This window comes from Garra rufa, chromosome 4 (assembly GCF_049309525.1).
Source record: "Garra rufa chromosome 4, GarRuf1.0, whole genome shotgun sequence".
Classification (NCBI taxonomy): Eukaryota; Metazoa; Chordata; class Actinopteri; order Cypriniformes; family Cyprinidae; genus Garra; species Garra rufa.
This window is the reverse complement of record NC_133364.1, coordinates 30,243,049-30,263,562: the sequence shown is the minus strand read 5'-3', so window position 1 is coordinate 30,263,562 and position 20,514 is coordinate 30,243,049. Positions and strand designations below refer to the sequence as shown.

Genomic DNA, 20,514 nt, shown 5'->3' with positions numbered 1-20,514 from the left:
TTTACTGAAGCAACAGTTATGTAGCTTACTGCATTCGGTGTTTGAAAAAGAAAAAACATTAATGATCATTCTGAAATATCCTGTTGAGTATCAGCAAGCTAGGCTCTCTCTATGGCTCTGAGCTCGCTTACAGCATACGTGACCGTAGTTACCTGTGATTGGCCTGGCTGTGCGTCACTCAGAAAACAATAGGCCAATCAGAAGAGAGGCTCATGAATATTAATTAGATGGGCCAAAATCGACCTGTTTTTGACAGAGCTCCTAAAAAAGGAGCTGTAAAAATATATTGAGATGGATTTTGGCACTTATACCGCAAATATATATTCTTAAGGACATCAACAACTAAAATAAACCCCCAGAAATGTGTACAATATGGGACCTTTAAGGTTTTGTTTTGCTTTGCTTTGCTTTGCTTTGTTTTTTGCTTTGCTTTGCTTTGCTTTGTTTTGTTTTCAGACAAATTTTGGAAATAATTGCAAAAAGTTTTAGTAACGGGTTGAATACATAAAATAAAACTCATAGTTAGTTTAGCTTTGCTTTGTTTGTTTTGCTTTGTTTCCAGACAAATTTAGGAAATGGTTGCAGAAAGTTTTACTAACAGGGTTAAAAATAAAAGAAAAGAAAACTCATGAAAGGGTTAGTTCACCCAAAAATGACATTTCTGTCATTAATTACTCACCCTCATGTTGTTCCAAACCCGTAAGACCTCCCTTCGATTTCAGAACACAAATTAAGATATTTTGATTAAATCCAATAGCTCTCTGACCCTCCATAGACATAGCTTTATAGATTTTATAAAGCTACGAGAATTACTTTTTGTGCTGAAATAAATCAACTTTATTCAACAATTCTTCTCCTCTGCGTCAGCCTACCTCCATTTCAGAGAGTACTTTCCTCGCATGTAAACGTAGAATATGTGTGCGCCGCGCTTCGTTTAAGTTTAGAGGAAAGCACATGCATGCTTTGTGATCCTAAAAAGTATTCGTAGCTTCATAAAATTATGATCGAACCACTGATGTCACACAGACTATTTTGTCAATGTTCTTACCTTTCTGGGCCTTGAACTTGAACAGACCCTTGCTGTTTATGGAGGTTCAGATAGCTCTTAGAATTCATCAGAAATATCTTAATTTGTGTTCTGAAGACAAAAAAGGTCTTACAGGTTTGGAACAACATTAAGGTGAGTATTAATGACAATTTTTAGGTGAACTAACCCTTTAATATTCATGTAATTTAGTTTGGCCTCTTGAAGTGGATAAACACGTTTTTGATGAAGGTTATGTATTTCCTTTTACAAGTCTTTAAAAAAAATGAATTGGGCAAAATTGTGACGCACCTAAATGGATTGATTGTTACTTATTTAGATGGATTAAAATCTCCTAGACACAAAAGGGATTATTTTTGCACTGTCAGCCTAAATTTTCTTTGGATTTTGCAGGTGAGGGGAATGAAGAGATCGGAAACATGATCCAGAATTACATCAAAGAGATCGAGGAGCTCAGGTAATGCATGCAAACACAGTACACCCGTATCCCAGACGTTCTAAAAACCTCTCTGTATGTGAAATATTTGTGTCTTTTGTGTTCTTCAGGGCAAAGTTACTAGAGAGTGAGGCTATAAATGAAAACCTGCGGAAGAACCTGTCCCGCGCCTCCACCCGCTCCTCATTTTATGGTCCAACCTCCATTACCCCTGGCGTCACTGCACCCGAAAAAGATGCCACAGAAATCATTGAAATCGCGAAGAAAGACCTGGAGAAACTGAAGAAAAAGGAGAGGAAGAAAAAGAAGAGGTAAGCTACTGACACTGATGCTTAACCATGCAGCTGAGGAACAAGAAACTCAGATTTCCTTTTTATCCCTGGACAAAGGAGGGTGTGTCAGGGATTGTTCTGGTCTGCTGTATGCCTCAAATATGTGGTATACAATTTCTAAACTTCCTCACAGGCATCCTCAGTGTGATGAGTTGCTTCCAATAGGAAACATTTGAAATGCTGTAAAGCAAATTCATTCATTCGTGACTGTCCATCTTTGTCACAAGTTCTACTTCCCTGATCTTTTCCCCCACATGCATTTGTCAGCCTGGCTATATCAGTTACCCTGAGCTAACAAAGAAAGGAATCGTACATTTTTGTAACTTTTTTTGTTACATTTTGGGTCAGAATGCAACACAAGGCATCTGACCATAATATTGCAACTAAAATAGTCATAATGTAGTGTGACTTAGTCATAAATTAGTTTAATTTAGTCATAAATTATCTTTTTGATCCTTATCATTTTCATCCTTTATCCTACAAATTGATACAAAACACAAAAGTACATTGGTTGTTTGAGAGTGTAGCGATTTTATGTCATTTGCATTGATTCTTGGGAGTGTAGTCACTGCTAAGTTTTGTTTACATCAGATTATTTTAATCAAAAACAATCTTCTTACTCTCACCTCACCTCCACCAAACCCCCTCATTCTTCAAGACTCCAGCAGATGGATGAAGGTGCTCATGAAGATCTTGAGAACGTCAGGTTGGAGAATGTCATTAAATGCTGTTGTTCCACTAACCATAGTCAACGCACCATGAAAAAAGTTGACCCATTGTACTTTCCTCATCTCTTCCCTAATATAACACTTAAAAACATCACCGGTTCGAGGGTTTAGTGTTTGAGAACCTGTTTCAAATCCTAGTGAGCTGCCTTAGTTTCTAGTATCTACATAGTCAGCAACACTAAGTGGCCTAGCGTATCTCAGATTAAGCACACGGCAAAGTTTGACATTAGCATGTTGCTAAGCTAACACTTGGTTACTTAAAAACATAATAGGTAATGCATACAGTTGAGGTCAAAAGTTTACAAACACCTTGCTGAATCTGCAAAATGTTCATTATTTTATCAAAATAAGAGGGGTCGTACCAAATTTATGTTGTTTTTTATATAGTACTGACCTGAATAAGATGTTTCACATAAAAGATGTTTACATATAGCTTGATTCTTATTACTGTGTTCTTACCTGAATGATCCACAGCTGTTTTTTTGTTTTGTTTTGTTTTGTTTTGTTATGTTTAGTGACGGTTGTTCATGAGTCCCTTGTTTGTCCTATAAACTGCCTGCTGTTTTTCAGAAAAAATCTTTCAGGTCCCACAAATTCTTTGGAATTCAGCTTTTTTGTGTATTTTAGCCCTTTCCAACAATGACTGTATGATTTTAAGATCCATCTTTTCACTGGACTCACATTCAACTATTACAGGAGGTTCAAACACTCACTGATGCTCCAGGGGTGTAAACATTTGAACAGAATGAAGATGTGTACTTTTTTCTTATTTTACGTAAATAACATATTTAGTACTGCCCTTCAGAAGCCATTGAAGATACTTGCATGTTTCCCAGGAGACAAAATAAGTTAAATTTACCCCGATCTTGAAATTCAAAAAGTGTTCACCCCCTTGCTCTTAATGCATCGTATTTCCTTTTGGAGCATCAGTGAGTGTTTGAACCTTCTGTAATTGTTGCATATGAGATTTTTTCTGAAGAAAAGCGGACAGTTTACCTGTTCAGGACAAACAAAGGACTCATAGACAACTATCACTACACAATAATAAATACAATTTTGCAGATTCTGCAAGGTGTATGTAAACTTTTGACCACAACTGTAGTCTATATTTATTTTAATTGAATCTTGCCTGCACTTAGCGACATCTAAGTATTAGATATAGTGGATAGTATCATTAGCATGTTACTAGGCTAATATTTTGATGCTTTACTAAGCATAAAAATTCTTAGCACACCCTAAATTAATGTCAGGTCTGAAAAATATCATTGAACCTGTTACAATATAGGATCTTGGATTGTCTTATCTATATGAGATGCTGCCTTAAATTTAGGTTGAAAGAACATATCTGTGTTTGCCTTACTATCCATGTTGACATTAAATGCTGTCTAGGCAGGTAGCTCACTAGGCTTTGGAGTAGGGTTTTATTTTGGTAGCACTTTAAGATGTGTAATCACGTTCATGTTGATCAAAACAGTATAATAAGCTCAACTAATTCACTAACACTGAATGATTTAATCATTTGTTAATAGATCTTGGAATTGAGTCATTTGTATTTTGAAGACCCCAAGAAATCAAAATAAACATTTGTAGATGCCCCTTCAATAGGACATACGTCAACACTGCAAAAGAGCATTGTGATCGTCAACAATTTTATGGGGTCTTTATGCAAATTCTGGTCCTAAGGGGTTTGTGTGAACATTTGAGTGTATGAATTTGATGTAATAGGTTGAATTATATTCTTTTAATGTTATACAGTGTCATAAAAGAGGAGGGGCCAGATAATGAGCAGGACAAAGAGGCCTCCGAGAGAGCCAATGAGGAGCCAGAAGCGGTAAGTTCAGCTCTCTCCTGTGTGTACAAAAGAATTTCTTTATTATTTAGTGTATTATTTAGAATCTCTGAGGCCAAAATCTGCTTCTAATGATGACAGTACTCTTGCAGGATGCAAGTGATCATGATGAAGGTGAGGAAGCCGAAGGTGATGAAGATGAGGATGAGATTGAGGTGGAAAGCACTGAAGAGTCTGACTCAGAGGAGGAAAAAGGTAAAATTCCCGCATCTATTCTTTGATGGTTCAGACCTTATTTATTGATTGATTATTATATTATATTATATATTATTAAATGTATTTTATTTCATTTTATTTAATGAAAATGTTGGATAAAACTTGCAGACAATTAAACTAGATTTTAAAAACTAATAATAAAATAAGCTACTTGCTTCTAAAATAAAACTTTACATTATAACACGTGATGATGTATACAATTATTTAAAAAGGAAAAATAAAGTAATTAAAGGTTTAAAAACTATTTAAAGACGACAAATAAAGTAATTTGAGGTACACATTATATGTACTATATAATAAAAAATCCCTTAAAGCTATGATAAACTATTCTACAGGCCTAGATTGTTTTTTGTTTTTGTTTTGTTTTTAATTTATTAATTTACTTTTTCATCTGAGAGTTAAAGGTTTTATAATCTGTAGTGAATACAAGTGAAATATTTGTGGCATATGAGCATTTCAAACTTTATTTGTGAAAATGGAAAATTCATTCATCTACGTTTATTACATGATGTTATACTTCAATACTAAAATAATTTTTTTTTTATTGAATTTTAAGTATTACCTTGACAAGTCTTGCTTTTGTTAAGGTCAAAACCCTTAATTCTGTGCATTTTTGTGCTGACAGAGGACTTCCAGGCGGATCTGGCAAACATTACATGTGAGATCGCCATCAAACAGAGGCTGATCGATGAACTGGAGAACAGTCAAAGACGTCTGCACACGCTCAAACAACAGTATGAGCAGAAACTCATGATGCTGCAGAGCAAAATCAGAGATACACAGCTGGAGAGAGACCGCGTACTGCAAAACATGGGTACAGCACACATACACACACAGTAAAACTCAGTAGTTTATATTATGGATAAACAAACTATGCAAGTAATGAATATTTCAAAATGATGATTACATTTTGAATGAAATTATGCACCTGCTGCATTCAGACCTCAGTAAATCTCTAGTGCCCTCTTCTGGTTTGATTTGGAAGCAGCTGCAAAAGCATAAATAAAACATTATAGACCTTTTTCACATTGCAAACTGTAAGTCGCACAGCTTAACTGTCACAGAAAGCCACAATAGTTTGCTACTTAAAAGTAAAATTTTCTCATTTCTATAACATTTCTGTGCAGGCTCAGTGGAGACGTGTACGGAGGAGAAAGCAAAGAAGATAAAGTCAGAATACGAAAGGAAGTTGAACTCCATGAACAAGGAGTTGCAGAAACTGCAGTCAGCACAGAAGGAGCATGCACGTCTGTTGAAGAACCAATCGCAGTATGAGAAACAGCTGAAGAAGCTACAGCAAGATGTTACTGAGATGAAGAAAATGAAGGTTTGTTTGTTTGTTTGTTTGTGTCTGTAGTATTTCTCAAACTAAAGGGACGTTAATCATGGTGGCTTTCTGTTGCTCAGGTGAGTTTGATGAAACAAATGAAGGAACAGCAGGAGAGGAACCGAGTCACAGAAACCCGCCGCAACCGAGAGATCGCCACACTCAAGAAAGACCATCGCAAACAGGAGGTGACACACTGTACCCCGAACAGCCCAAGAGAATTATGGGATATTCTCAGACACATTCCCTGCTTACTCTCTTCTTTGTCTTTTCTTGTCATTTTAGCACCAGCTAAGGCAGCTTGAGGCTCAAAAGAGACAGCAGGAGCTTGTTCTGAGAAGGAGGGCAGAGGAGGTAACACAATCAGGATTATTTGGCAATTTTTTGTTACAAAAGTGCTTTTGTATATGATGCCATTTTAGTGCCACGTTGAAATAATTAAAAAATCTAGAATTATGAGATTAAAGTCATAATATTGTGAGAATTAATGCAAAATATTTTGAGAATAAAGTTGAAATTATGAGAATAAAGTCTTAATGTTTCGAGAATAGTTGAAATGTTTTAAGAATAAAGTCAAAATTATGAGAATAAAATTAGAAATGTTTCGAAAATAAAGTCAAAATGTTTCGAGAACAAAGTCGAAATGTTTCAAGAATAAAGTCGAAATTATGAGAATAAAGTCGAAATTACGAGAATAAAGTCAAAATATTTCGAGAATAAATTTGAAATGTTTCAAAAATAAAGTCAAAATCTTTCAAGAAAAAAAGCGAAATGTTTTGAGAATAAAGTCGAAATGTTTCAAGAATAAAGTCAAAATTATGAGAATAAAATTAGAAATGTTTCGAAAATAAAGTCAAAATGTTTCGAGAACAAGGATGAAATGTTTTGACAATAAAGTCTAAATATTAAAAAAAAAGTCGAAATTATGAGAATAAAGACGAAATTACGAGAATAAAGTCAAAATATTTTGAGAATAAATTTGAAATGTTTCAAAAATAAAGTCAAAATCTTTCAAGAAAAAAAGCTAAATGTTTTGAGAATAAAGTCGAAATGTTTCAAGAATAAAGTCAAAATTATGAGAATAAAATTAGAAATTTTTCGGAAATAAAGTCAATATGTTTCGAGAACAAGGCTGAAATGTTTTGACAAAGTCTAAATATTTTTTTTTTTAAAAAGTCGAAATTATGAGAATAAAGACGAAATTACGAGAATAAAGTCAAAATATTTCGAGAATAAATTTGAAATGTTTCAAAAATAAAGTCAAAATCTTTCAAGAAAAAAGCTAAATGTTTTGAGAATAAAGTCGAAATGTTTCAAGAATAAAGTCAAAATTATGAGAATAAAATTAGAAATGTTTCGAAAATAAAGTCAAAATGTTTCGAGAACAAGGATGAAATGTTTTGACAATAAAGTCGAAATTATGAGAATAAAGTCGAAATTATGAGAAAACGAAATTACGAGAATAAAGTCAAAATATTTCGAGAATAAATTTGAAATGTTTCAAAAATAAAGTCAAAATCTTTCAAGAAAAAAAGCGAAATGTTTTGAGAATAAAGTCGAAATGTTTCAAGAATAAAGTCAAAATTATGAGAATAAAATTAGAAATGTTTCGAAAATAAAGTCAAAATGTTTCGAGAACAAGGATGAAATGTTTTGACAATAAAGTCTAAATTATGAGAATAAAGTCAAAATATTTCGAGAATAAATTTGAAATGTTTCAAAAATAAAGTCAAAATGTTTCAAGAAAAAAGTCAAAATGTTTCGAGAATGAAGTCGAAATTATGAGAATAAAGTCTAAATATATTTCAAGAATAAAGTCGCAAGGTTTCGAGAATAAAGTCGCAAGGTTTCGAGAATAAAGTCAAAATGTTTCAAGAATTAAGTTGTAGCAATTAATGTTATAATATTTTGAGAGTATAATCCTGTGCATGCAAATAGCCCTGATTGCGAGCACCATGAGAAGTTGCTAGGCCAGCGGAATCAATCAATTGTCTTTCGATTACAATGAGACATTAATTTCATTAAATTATACTGTTTTCTTTGTAAAATAAAATTAAAAAAAATCCACCACCTACTCCACAAAAATGTCTGCGGTGTCCAGTCTTTCATTCCTCATATGTATTTAATTAAAAGCAACAATAAAGCTTTCTGAAAGTTGAAGTGTACTCCAACTCATTAACATAAGTTATATTGTTGTCTTTTCTGAGGTGATTATTTGCAAGCTGTTTTATTCACGATATAATACAGTAAATGATTGGAAATAATATTTAACATCTTCCATTCATTATTTGTTACGTGCCACCCAGTAATGTTTTCCTCTTTATTTCAAGTTTATTGCATGGTATAATAATAATAATAATAATGAAAAAAACAATATAGCCTAATTTAATGAAGTGAATGTCTCACTGTAATCAGAAAGATGACTGATTCACATTCCGCTTAAGTTTAGGGGCCAATACAGCAATCTGTCATGCTACATTAAAAAGCGCATAAAACACAGTATTATAATAAACATATTGTTTGTATTTTGCTATGAAACTGACAGATTTTGAAAGTTAAGACTTTGGAATATCTCCCAGCGCTCCCAATCCAGGCCATTTGCATGCACAATAGGCAAGAATATACTCTATTTTAACTTTAATCCCGAAATTGGTACAAATTAATTATTGTAATTTTGACTTTATTCTCAATATACTGTATTTAGACTTTATTCTCGAAACATTTCAGCTTTATTCTCAAAACATGTCAACGTTTTTCCAGAAACTTTTCGCCTTTATTCTCAAAACACTTTGACTGGATGCTTGTAATTTTGACATTGTTGAAATATTTAAACTTTATTATCGTAATTTCGACTTCATTCTCGAAATATTACGACTTTAATCTCGTAAATAACGTGGCACTAAAACGCCATTGTATTTTGGAAATGATTAAAGTTGTTAAAAAGAATTTAAAAAATAAGAATAAAATAAAAAAGAATAACAAAAAAACACTAGAGAAAACAAACATAAATCTAATTGTGGATTTTGAGTAGAGGGAATCTTTCAGGTTCGTGTTTTGATGAACAAAAGTCTTTTAAGGTTTGGAGCCATATAATGGTAAATAATAACATTTATCTAAGATTCTGGGGCGAAAAATTCTGTTAATCACTCAAAACGTAACGTATAGAAAAATATAACGATTTTCTTCTGCTTCTTTGACTCAGATAACTTCCCTGAGGCGCCAGGTGCGTCCAGCATCAGGCAAGGTTAACCGTAAGATCAGTTTACCAGAGCCTTTGCAGGAGTCTTCTCCCCGAACAGCTCCTGTCAGACCACAAACCACTGGGTGGGCCATGGCTTCTAATGGGACAAGGTAATGTGCATTTCATTTAAGAGGTTTAGCTCATGGGTGTTTGAGTGACTGATGTGTTCATGCTATTTGTATTTCAGAAAGTACCAGATGAGAACAAGAGGAGTGTACTCTACCAGGGCGGCACGTGTCAAATGGCAGTCCCTAGAGCGGCGCATTAGTGATATCATCATGCAGAGGTTGACCATCTCCAACATGGAGACTGACATGAACCGCTTGCTTAAGGTGACCAAGAACAGCTTTTTAGAGGTTCAACGGCATAGCGCCGAAACACTATTTTAATTGTTAGCATGGCCAAGGACCAGCGATCTCCACGTCGTGCAGACCAAACCATAAGCCATAGAGACTTGAAACTTGGAGGGATGGTAGTACTCACTCTGCCGACCACGTTTGACCACATTGGCTTGCCCCAATTGGCCTGATCAAAAGTATGAAATCGCTCATAACTCCTAAACTGTCAGTCGCAGACACAAGTGTCTTATGTCTTATGAGGTATTTTGGATTTTTTGAGAAACCTACTTTTGCGAACTAGTCTTAGTTTTTTTTTTTGCCTGATCGGAACCAAACCAGTGCAGATAAATTCTCTTGAAAGTGATTATCAATAATTATATAAAAAAATAACTTTCGACTTACTGTTGTAAAGCAATGGCAAAACTTTATAAAAAAAGGGCAGGGCCACTTTTAGTAAAATGCCTATAACTCCTGTACGGAATAAGATATATTCGACAAACTCAGAACACTTATGTATGAGCTTAATCTGAGGTCACATGACAAAAATCACAGAGCTTGGCCACTTGGTGGCATTATAAGAGGGAAAAAACATAAAAATGGTGATACCTTCGTAACCATTTGTCCTATCAACATGAAAATTGCTGTGCAATTTTGATTATTAGACAAGGTTAACGGAGGCAAAACTCAAAAAAGCGCCTGTTTGACTCACGGCTGTAAAACATTTTTCATGGACGTAAACGATTTTACATTGTGTGGTTTAATATCATATGATAGAACTCCTAATTTTGGACAACTTTGCCTCCAGAACCACTGCTGTCAGTCAAATCATTTGTTAAATGGGTCCCTGGATCACAAAGTGGCACAGGTCCGTTTGTAGCAATAGCCAAAAATACATTGTATGGGTCAAAATTATTATGATTTTTCTTTTATGCCAAAAATAATTATAATATTACGTAAAGATCATGTTCCATTAAGATTTTTTGTGAATTTCCTACTGTAAATATATAAAAAACTTGCTTTTTTGCTAAGTAATATGCATTACTAAGAACTTCATTTGGACAACTTTAAAGGCGATTTTTCTCAATATTTTGATTTTTTTTGCACCCTCAGATTTCAGATATTTAAATAGTTGTCATTTCCTAACAAACGATACATCAATGGAAAGCTTATTTATTTAGCTTTTAGATTATGGATAAATCTTAATTTTGAAAAACTGACACCTAAGACTGGTTTTGTGGTCCAGGGTGGTCCACAAATGATTGAGAGGATGTAAAAAAAAAAAAAAACATACTTTTGCCAACTAGTCCTGAGTTTTTTGCTCATTCTGAAAAAAAAAAAAAAAAACACTGCAGTGCTATTCTCTGGACTCTCTAGGTCAAAAATTACCTGGATGTGCCAAGTAAAGGCATTTTACCTAAATCATTGATTTAGGTGGTTACAGGCTTGCTTAATTATGTCTTTTTATATGTCCTTAAATGCCTTAAAGCGTTTGAACCCTGATAATCGCTGCTTGCAGCTATACAGTGCCTTGCAAAAGTATTCATAGCTCTTCATTTTTTTCACATTTTGTTTTGTTGTAGCATTATGTTAAACTGCTTTAAATTACTTTTTTCCACATCAATCTACATCTAATACACCATAATGACAAAGCACAAAACAGGTTTGTAACAGCATTGCAAATCTATTAGAAATAAAAAACAGAAAAGATCCCGTTGCATAAGTATTCATACCCTTTTCTGGGACCCTCGAAATTTAGCTCAGGAGCATTCATATTGCTTCTAGATGTTACTACACTTCGAGTGGAGTTAAACTGTGGCAAATTCATTTGAATGAGTATGATTCAAAAAGGCACACACCTCTCAGAAAAGGTCTAACAGCTGAAAATGAGAGCAAATCAGAGCAAAAACCAAGTCCTGAGGTCAAGATAACTGCCTGTAGAGCTCAGTGACAGACTTTCGTTAAGGCAATGATCTAGGGAAGAGTTCAGAAAAAAATCTGCTGTATTGAAGGTTCACAGAAGCATTATCCATAATGGAAGACGATTGGAACAACTAGGACTCTAGAAAATGTCTGCCAGCCCCCATCCAAGCTGACAGAGCTTGAGAGGTGAAAAGGTGAGGCAAAAATGGCAGATAATTGCCAAATGCAGATGTGCGAAGCTTGTCACATCATACCCAAAAAGACTTGAGGCTGTAAAGGTGCTTCAACTATGTACTGAGTTAAGGTATAAATACTTATGCAATGTACTTATTTCAGTGTTTTATTTTTAATAAACTTGTAAAATTTGCAAATCTGGTTTTTGCTTTGTCAATATTATGGTGTATGGAGTGTAAATTGATGTGGGGAAAAACTAATTTAAAGCAGTTTAACATAATGCTGCAACAAAACAAAATGTGAAAAAAATGAAGGGGTATGAGTACTTTTGCAAAGCACTGTATTTATTATTACTTTTTCAACCATCAGTGTAAACGTACTTAGGACAAACAAGACAAAATGTAAATTTGTGGTTATTTTAAGAACATTTAAGATTGAGTTACAGTAATTGACAAACTGTTCTTTCTATTCTGTATGTACAGCAACGTGAGGAGTTGACCAGGCGCAGAGAGAAGCTGATGAGAAAGAGGGATAAGATCGCTAGTGAAGACACGGATGCCGACAGGACCGTTCTCTCTCTCAACGAAGAGATGGAGTCGCTGACTGCTAACATCGACTACATCAACGACAGCATTGCAGACTGCCAGGCCAACATCATGCAGATGGAAGAGGCCAAGGTGCTTATAGGAGACTCCCTAATACACCCTAGTACACACAGTAAAATAATAATAGTCTAGCGTCAATCCCCATGGATAATGGAAAATGCATTGACGAACAGATAAGTTTGATTTAGTGGTTCAAAACCTTTTTTTCGCTGTAGGAGGAGGTAGATACAGTGGACGTTTCTGCTGTGATCAGCTCATGCACTCTATCAGAGGCCCGTCTCCTACTAGACCACTTCCTGACAATGGCAATCAATAAGGTACTGGAGCTCAGTAGATTTTCAGTTTGACATTAGAGATGCTAAATATATCAAAATTAATACTTAGATCTGCATTTGTATTTGAACTTATGAACATATAAGCTTTTAAAAATGTGTTTATTTTTGTGGGGTTTTTTTTTCTATTTCATTTATTTCTTTTATTTATTACTTTTTTAGGACATTATGTTCTACTAGATAATATAATATAAGATAATGTACAACCTTTGATACACCCGCATACTTTCTGTTTCTGTTTTTCCTTTTCTTTTTTGGGGAATTTTGAATAGATATTGTGACAAGTTTCATTCAGTTAATGGTATAATATAATATAATACAATATAGTATACAACCTTTGATACACCTCGATAGTACTTTCTGTTTCGGTTTTTCCTTTTTTGTGAATTTTGGATAAATATTGTGACAAGTTTCATTCAGCTAATGGTATAATATAATATAATATAATATAATATAATATAATATAATATAATATACAACCTTTGATACACCTAGATAGTACATTCTGTTTTTCCTTTTTTTTGTGAATTTTGAATAAATAATATTTCACATCTTCAACTGCATTCATTAGGCCTATTTGTAGTGTGCCAACCACCCAATAATAGCAATAAGCTTTGTGCTTTTGCTACTTTTAATATAAAACTAAAGTCTCGGCTTTTAAAATCTGTCAGTTTTGTAGGGAAATACAAACAATGTGTCTTGCAAACATGCGTTTTTCACTGTATTCATGTGATTCAATCATCTTTTCGATTACAATGAAACATTAATTTCATTAAATTATACTGTTTTCTTTGTTAAAGAAATATTCCACCACCTACTCGGCAAAAAGTTTCTGAAACTCATTAACATAAGTTATATTGTTGTCTTTTCTGAGGAAAACGCAATAAATTTGTGCTTTGTTGCTTTTAATATAACACAGATCAGCTTTCAAATTGTCAGTTTTATCACGATATACAAATTATAATTGTGTTTTCATCTTTATTTCAAGGTAATTGCATGGTATAATCGTGAAACTTAGGAGCGAACACAGCAATCTCTCAGGCCACATTAAAAAGCGCGAAAAACACATTATTGTAATAAATATATTGTTTGTATTTTGCTATAAAACTGACAGATTTTGAAAGCTAAGACTTTGGAATATCTCCTAATTCAGGCCATTTGCATGCACGATAGGCAGGAATATACTCTATTTTAACTTTTAATCTCGTAATTGGTACAAATGAATTCTTGTAATTTTGACTTTATTCTCAAAATATTTAGTTTTTAAATTTCTTCAAAAAATAAATAATGTGACAAGTTTCATTCCGTTCATGGTATAGTATAATACAATATAATATAATATATATTTAATATATTTATAAAAATTGTTGTTGCAAATTATATTGTCATTTAATTTTGCAATCTTGTTTGCTATAATTAAATTGTATTATGTATGTTGACATTGGGTCATACTCTTCTCTTAAAAAAATAATATCAGTTGATTTGCAGTTTCGTAATTGTCAGATATTAGTATCAGCCAAAATATTTATAATGATTTAAGATTTTCGATCAAATATAACTAAATATTCAATAATGTAGGCCAGGTCTTTATCCACCTGGATCCCACTGAATTGTGAAAAGATTGCTATAGTAATATAAGTTTATATAATTTTCCCAACCACAAACATTTCAATGTCCGACACTGTTCTCAGGGCTTACAAGCTGCACAGAAGGAGTCTCAGATCAAAGTGATGGAGGGCCGTTTAAAACAGACCGAGATAAACAGCGCCACACAGAACCAGCTGCTCTTCCACATGCTGAAGGAGAAAGCAGAGCTCAACCCTGAGCTGGATGCTCTACTAGGAAATGCTCTCCAAGGTCTGACACACATAATCACATGTTCACATTCAGCTGTTTGGTTTTCCTTCTTTAGACTTTTAAGAGCATTTAAGTTTGATTTTGATTTGCTTTTATCTTTTTGTTGCCTGAATTCGAACAGAACTAGGTAACGTGTCATCGGGTAAGTAGAGGCCACTAGAGCTGTCCACCAGTGCATGTGTCTCTCCCTCAGACTAACAGACAGTAACAGTAGCGTAGAGCTGCATGGGTCTTGCTTAAACCCCCTATGGACTTTACTCTTTGAGGAACATGTCTCTGAACTAGAGCATCAGCTATAAAAGCATTGTAAAAGCCTTAAAGGGATAGTTCACCCAAAACATGAAAATTACCTCTTCCTCAAGCCATCCTAGGTGTATATGACTTTCTTTCTTCAGAGGAATACAGTCAGAGTTAGTATTAAAAATGCCTTGGCTCTTCCAAGCTTTATAATGGCAGTAAATAGTGGTTGAGATTTTGAAGTCCAATAAAGTGTGCACATCCATCATAAAAAATGCTCCACACAGCTCCAGGCGGTTAATAAAGGCCTTCTAAAGTAAAGCGATGCGATTGTGTAAGAAAAATATCCATAATTAAAACTTTATGAACTGCGATCTCTAGCTTCCGCTAACACTGGTCATGAATTATAACTACAAAATGAGGAATTGGGAAGAAAAATGTTGCAGGGTTTTCGATATAAGCCAAAACTTGGTTAACGCATATTATTGTTGCCATTATGTTTTATTTGCTGATAGAAAATTTGCCAGTGTTGTGAATACTGCAAGGATATTAACACAAATGTATATTTCCTAGTTTCTCAACTACTCCTTATGATATTTTAATAGCATTTTTATAAGAATAGTTAATAGGACATTTAAGAGATTTCAACTACAGTAGCAAAAATGCAAATAGATATCGGAAGTGTGATATATTTATGCACATCGGTTCAATAAATCAGTTCAAAAATTTGTATTTTTCCAAATTTGATTTTATTGCTATTCCTAGATTTATTTTTAGTAGTAGTACTGGTTTCTTTAAGCATTTTTGTCACATTGTAAATCTAGCTAGTAAAAACAATGATTGCTTCTCTTAGAGAAAAAAAGTAATTAAAAAAATTATATACACTACCGGTCATACGTTTTTTAAAAAAGTAAAATTTTTGATATTTTTAAAGAAATCTCCTCTGCTCACCAATTCTGCATTTATTTGATCCAAAGTACAGCAAAACAGTAACATTTTGAAATATTCGTACTGTTTAAAATAACTGTTTTCTATTTTAATATATTTTAAACTGTAATTTATTCCTATGATTTCAAAGCTGAATTTTAGCATCATTACTTTAGTCACATACTCCTTCAGAATTCATTGTAATATTCTGATTTGCTGCTCAAAAACATTTATTATTATGCTGAAAACAGCTGAGTAGAATTTTTTCAGGTTTCTTTGATGAATAGGAAGTTCAGAAGAACAGCATTTATCTGAAATAGAAATATTTTGTAACATCACAAATGTCTTAACCATCACGTTTGATCAATTTAAAGCATCCTAGCTAAATAAAAGTGTGCATTTCTATAATTTCTTTAAAAAAACAAAACAAATCCTGACTCCAAGATTTTGAATGGTGTAGTGTATAATGTTACAAAAGCTTTTTATTTGAGATAAATGCTGATCTTTGGATCTTTCTGTTCATCAAAGAATCCTGAAAAAAATGTTCTCACTGTTTTAAATATTGAGAATAATAATAATAACATTAACAAATGTTTCTTGAACAGCAAATCAGCATATTAGAATGATTTCTGAGGGATCATGTGACACTGAAGACATGATGCTGAAAATCACAGGAATACAATTTTAAAATATAATACATACATTTAATAAATAATAAATAATAAAAATACATTTTAAATATATATATTCAGATACAAAGTATTTGTTTTAAATAGCAGAAATAGTTCATAATATCACTGCTTTTTCTGTATTGTGGAATAAATAAATGCAGGCTTGGTGAGGCTTCTTTAAAAAACATGAAAAATCTTGCTGTTCAAAAACTTTTGCCTGGTAGTATATGTATACAATATATATACAACATAATATATACACACATACATTATATTTATATATATAATACAATTAATAAAATTCCTTGTATCTTTCATCCCTATCATTAATTAGTCACTAAAACAGGTAATACTGCTGTATTACATATTAATTTACTAGTTTCCTTTCTTTTTGTCTGATTTAGTGACCACACATCCTTAAAAAATATGTTTGCAACCCTACTGCTGGTGTCCTGCCTGTAGACTGACCATATCTCCTCTCCTCTAGTTCTGTTGAATTCAGGGTTGTGATAACAACACTATGATGCATGTCGCTTGAATAATAATGTTCACTGATATCATACTGACAAAGCTAAAATGAGAGAGCACAAGTGTACCAATATTGAAGTAAGTGTGTGTGTGTGTGTGTGTGTGTGTGTGTGTGTGTACGTGTGTGTGTTTGCTCAGAAAACGGTGATGAAAGCAGCAGCGATGAATCAGCACAGAGTCCAGCCACCGATAAAAGGTAAAGCACAACAGTCAGGCCAAAAAAACTCCCAAAACGGAACTTTAAATTTGTGTTGATGTTGTTTCATCTGTTAAAAACATTCACTTGGTTCAGTTCTTGAGTCATTTGGTGAAAGCTAATTTAATATACTTCTGGGGGCCAGTTGCATAAACTTAGTCTCTATGTTAAGACAGTGTCTTAAGAACTCGTTTGACCAGCTAGCAGATAACTAAGGGGTAATCAGTCTTATATTTTGGATCCAACTTAACTTAGATTAGTCTTTTATGTAACCAAATTTTAAAAAATTTGACCAGTCTTAAAGAAAAAAAAATTAATGACTAACTTTTAAGCCTGTCTAAACCTTTTATGCAACTGGCCGAAATGGTTTGTAGTGCACTTTTTGGAGGCACTATATAATATTTTCAACGTCTTACAGGAACTTATAGTTTTGTACGTTTTGCTATTTCTGTGTCTCTTGCAGTTGTTTGGCTTCGGATCTCATGAAACTTTGTGGAGAAACCAAAGCCAGGAATAAGGTAGAAAAGTAGTTATTCTATATTTATTTGCTTGCGTTTATTACTTAAATTAATTAAAACACAACATGATTAAAACCTATTGTAACACGCTTGTTAAAATAGCCTATTTGGTTTTGTATTATTTACTTCCTACTATGATATCCACATAATTATGGTTTAACTAATTGATAATTCTAGACATAGAATAATAGTTTATCATGCAACAATAATAACAGTAACAGAAGCCCTAATTATCTTCATTGTGAAGAGAAAAGAATGTTGAGAGCATAAACTGAGCTGAATACTAGATCATAACACAAATAGTTCTTTTCACTGATATACAAATTCCTTATTTGATTATATGATACATTTAGGCTCGCAGAAGAACGACCACCCAAATGGAGCTGCTGTACGCCAACACTGGTGACCCTGACGCCCCTCCAGAGGATTTCTCCGCCCCTCTGCTTCCTGTAGTGGAGAGTCCAGAGGGACATAAAGAACCGGCACCCATTCCCCACTTAGGAGACAGAGACTCTAGCTTAGCATCCAAGACAAATGCTGCGTAAGTGTGAACCCCTTCGTACCCCCCTTTTTTTTTTTACATTTTATGTTGTAACCTTATGTTAAACTGTTTTAAATTACTACCTATTTCTACTAATTACTATCTATTTACACTCCATACACCATAATGACAGAGCATAAACAGGTTTGTAACAACTTAGCAAATTTATGAGAAATAAAAAACTGAATTGATTCCATTGCATAAGTATTCATACACTTATCTGGGACACTTGAAATTTAGCCAGAAGCGTTCATAAAGCTTGTCGATGTTAACCTGTGGCAAATTAAGTTGAATTGGTATGATTTGGAAAGGCATACACCTCTCAATAAAAGGTCTATAACAGAGGTCTCAAACTCCAGAAATGTTTGATTGGGTTCAAGCCCATGCTCTGGCTGGACAACTCAAGCACATTTAGCTAAAGCTAGAAATTCATAATGTAGAAATTCAAAATTCAGCATTCAGAAACTCGGACTGTGCAGAAGGTTCACCTTTCAACAGGACAATGTCCTTAAGCACAAAGCAAGAGTGGTTTATAGACAACTCTATAAATGTGCTTGAGTTGTCCTGCCAGAGCATGGGCTTGAACCCAATCAAACATTTCTGGAGAAACCTGAAAATGTGTCTTTGCCTTCATCCAAGCTGACAGAGCTTGAGAGGTGAAGATGTGAGGAGAAGAATGGCAGATAATTGCCAAATGTAGATGTGCAAAGTTTGTCGAATCATACCCAAAAAGACTTGTTAAGGTGCTTCAACGAAGTACTGAGTTAAGGGTAGGAATACTTATGCAATGTACTTATTTCATTGTTTTATTTTTAATAAATTTGCAAAGTTGTCACAGATCTGTTTAGTGCTCTGTCATTATGGTGTATGGAGTGTGATTTATGTGGAAAAAAAAAGTCATTTAAAGCTGTTTAACATAAAGCTACAGCATAAGAAAACGTGATTAAAAAGTTAAGGGGTATGAATACTTTCGCAAGGCACTGTAAACATGTCGATACATTCTAATGAATAAAGTGAAACTGGCTTTTGTCTAATGTATAGCTCCAGTGCCAGATCTCCCACGGCTACAGAAAGGAAGTCTCTGGACCGCTCGCCTCTCACCCGCAGAAGAGCGCAAGACAGGAGACAGAACCCTACAGAAAGAACCAAAACCTTGGACAAACAGTAAGAAATGGCCTTTTTCTCCAAACCTCTTTGCTAAATTTGTTTACAGATGTTCTAAATGCCTTGGATTACTAAAATGAACGTCCATATTTCCATTCAGTGAACAAGAACAAAGTTTCCAAAGGCAAGCATTGACAATACTATAATAATAACTGTAGAATTAGCAGTCCCTTGTAGAAGGACCCTGGTAACCATTCAAACACCCTAGAGCCACGTAGCAACCACCCTGATAACCCCATAGCAATCTTTATAAAGAAATTACCATTTTTTTTATCTCAGTTTTTTCTGTTCAGACGGATGTTGTATCAGAAACCCAATGTCGTGTCTGTCTCTCCATTTCAAAACCTGTTTTGCTTTGATCTTCCCATAATTCTTTTCTCTTTCTGATCCTGCATTATTGTGGGACTGGCGGCTCTTATTATGAAACTGCATATTGTCTGTGGTGTTGAGTTTGGACATGTACAGACACATATCTGCTGTTATAAAGGCCTTCAGTCATTTGAAATTACATAATTATGATATGTTTCGAGGATGTTTTTGTTGTGATAAAAATTAACCATAGTGTTAGTTCTGGCAGGTCATGTTAGTCAAGCTCACATCAGCTGACCATTTATAAATTTTACGGGTCTGGCTTTTGTCCTCATCCACGTCCAGCTATTTTTAGCTCTACAAAACAGCTTGTTTTGCTGCTTGATATTGCAAATTGGTGTGTCTTACAATATTATTTTAATGTATTATCTTAATTATGAACACACTGGTTTGCTGCACATCTTCATTCTTCATTATTCATAAATCTTCCGGGAAATAAACCGGAAGTCTCACCCTTAGGCTTACTTCTGCATTTAAGAGAAAGGTGGATAGAAATGTGACATCTATCATAGCACCCATATATACTAGGTCCTTCAGTATTATCAGCAGCTTTCACAATGCTCAATAGCTAATTAGCCTTCACCATCCCCAACTCCTCTTCTCGTCCACTCAGGATTCTGTCTTTCGATTCCCCTTTGAATCAGACTAATTTCTAAAATGCTTACATTAAATTATTTAACTTTAATCATATCTGTAATACATTTATGTTGGTTCTGTTCTGCTTACCCTAGGAGGATTGCGCAGGGAGTCCTTGCCCTAAACAGAAGCCAATCCAAATTGTATTCTTAGATTGCTGTCAGTCATCTTTGACGATAGTGGTCCTGACAGAATAATTTGCAGTTTCTCCAGTCATTTCTTTTCCCTTTACATACAACATGTCTTAAAAAGATAGTTCACACAAAAATGAAAATTCTGTCATCTTTTACTCACCCTCACGATGTTCCAAACTTGTTCCTTTCTTCT

The 20,514-nt window shown here is 34.0% G+C and overlaps 1 protein-coding gene across 3 annotated transcripts in view; it reads left to right on the top strand.

The window, feature by feature from the left end:
- LOC141333812 (kinesin-like protein KIF21A) overlaps positions 1-20,514 on the top strand; it is a 61,473-nt gene that overhangs the window by 33,059 nt on the left and 7,900 nt on the right. Inside the window, exons 10-28 of one of the 3 annotated variants that reach the window (XM_073838953.1) lie at positions 1,439-1,502; positions 1,592-1,792; positions 2,472-2,519; positions 4,297-4,372; positions 4,483-4,585; positions 5,232-5,420; positions 5,734-5,933; positions 6,014-6,121; positions 6,219-6,287; positions 9,136-9,284; positions 9,362-9,506; positions 12,089-12,283; positions 12,427-12,528; positions 14,235-14,400; positions 14,522-14,542; positions 16,902-16,959; positions 17,423-17,477; positions 17,831-18,018; positions 19,060-19,182. In XM_073838953.1, coding sequence (XP_073695054.1) covers positions 1,439-1,502; positions 1,592-1,792; positions 2,472-2,519; positions 4,297-4,372; positions 4,483-4,585; positions 5,232-5,420; positions 5,734-5,933; positions 6,014-6,121; positions 6,219-6,287; positions 9,136-9,284; positions 9,362-9,506; positions 12,089-12,283; positions 12,427-12,528; positions 14,235-14,400; positions 14,522-14,542; positions 16,902-16,959; positions 17,423-17,477; positions 17,831-18,018; positions 19,060-19,182 — 2,260 coding nt within the window. The remainder of the gene's footprint in view (positions 1-1,438; positions 1,503-1,591; positions 1,793-2,471; positions 2,520-4,296; positions 4,373-4,482; positions 4,586-5,231; positions 5,421-5,733; positions 5,934-6,013; positions 6,122-6,218; positions 6,288-9,135; positions 9,285-9,361; positions 9,507-12,088; positions 12,284-12,426; positions 12,529-14,234; positions 14,401-14,521; positions 14,543-16,901; positions 16,960-17,422; positions 17,478-17,830; positions 18,019-19,059; positions 19,183-20,514) is intronic. The other 2 variants (XM_073838955.1, XM_073838954.1) reach the window with 2 other exon arrangements.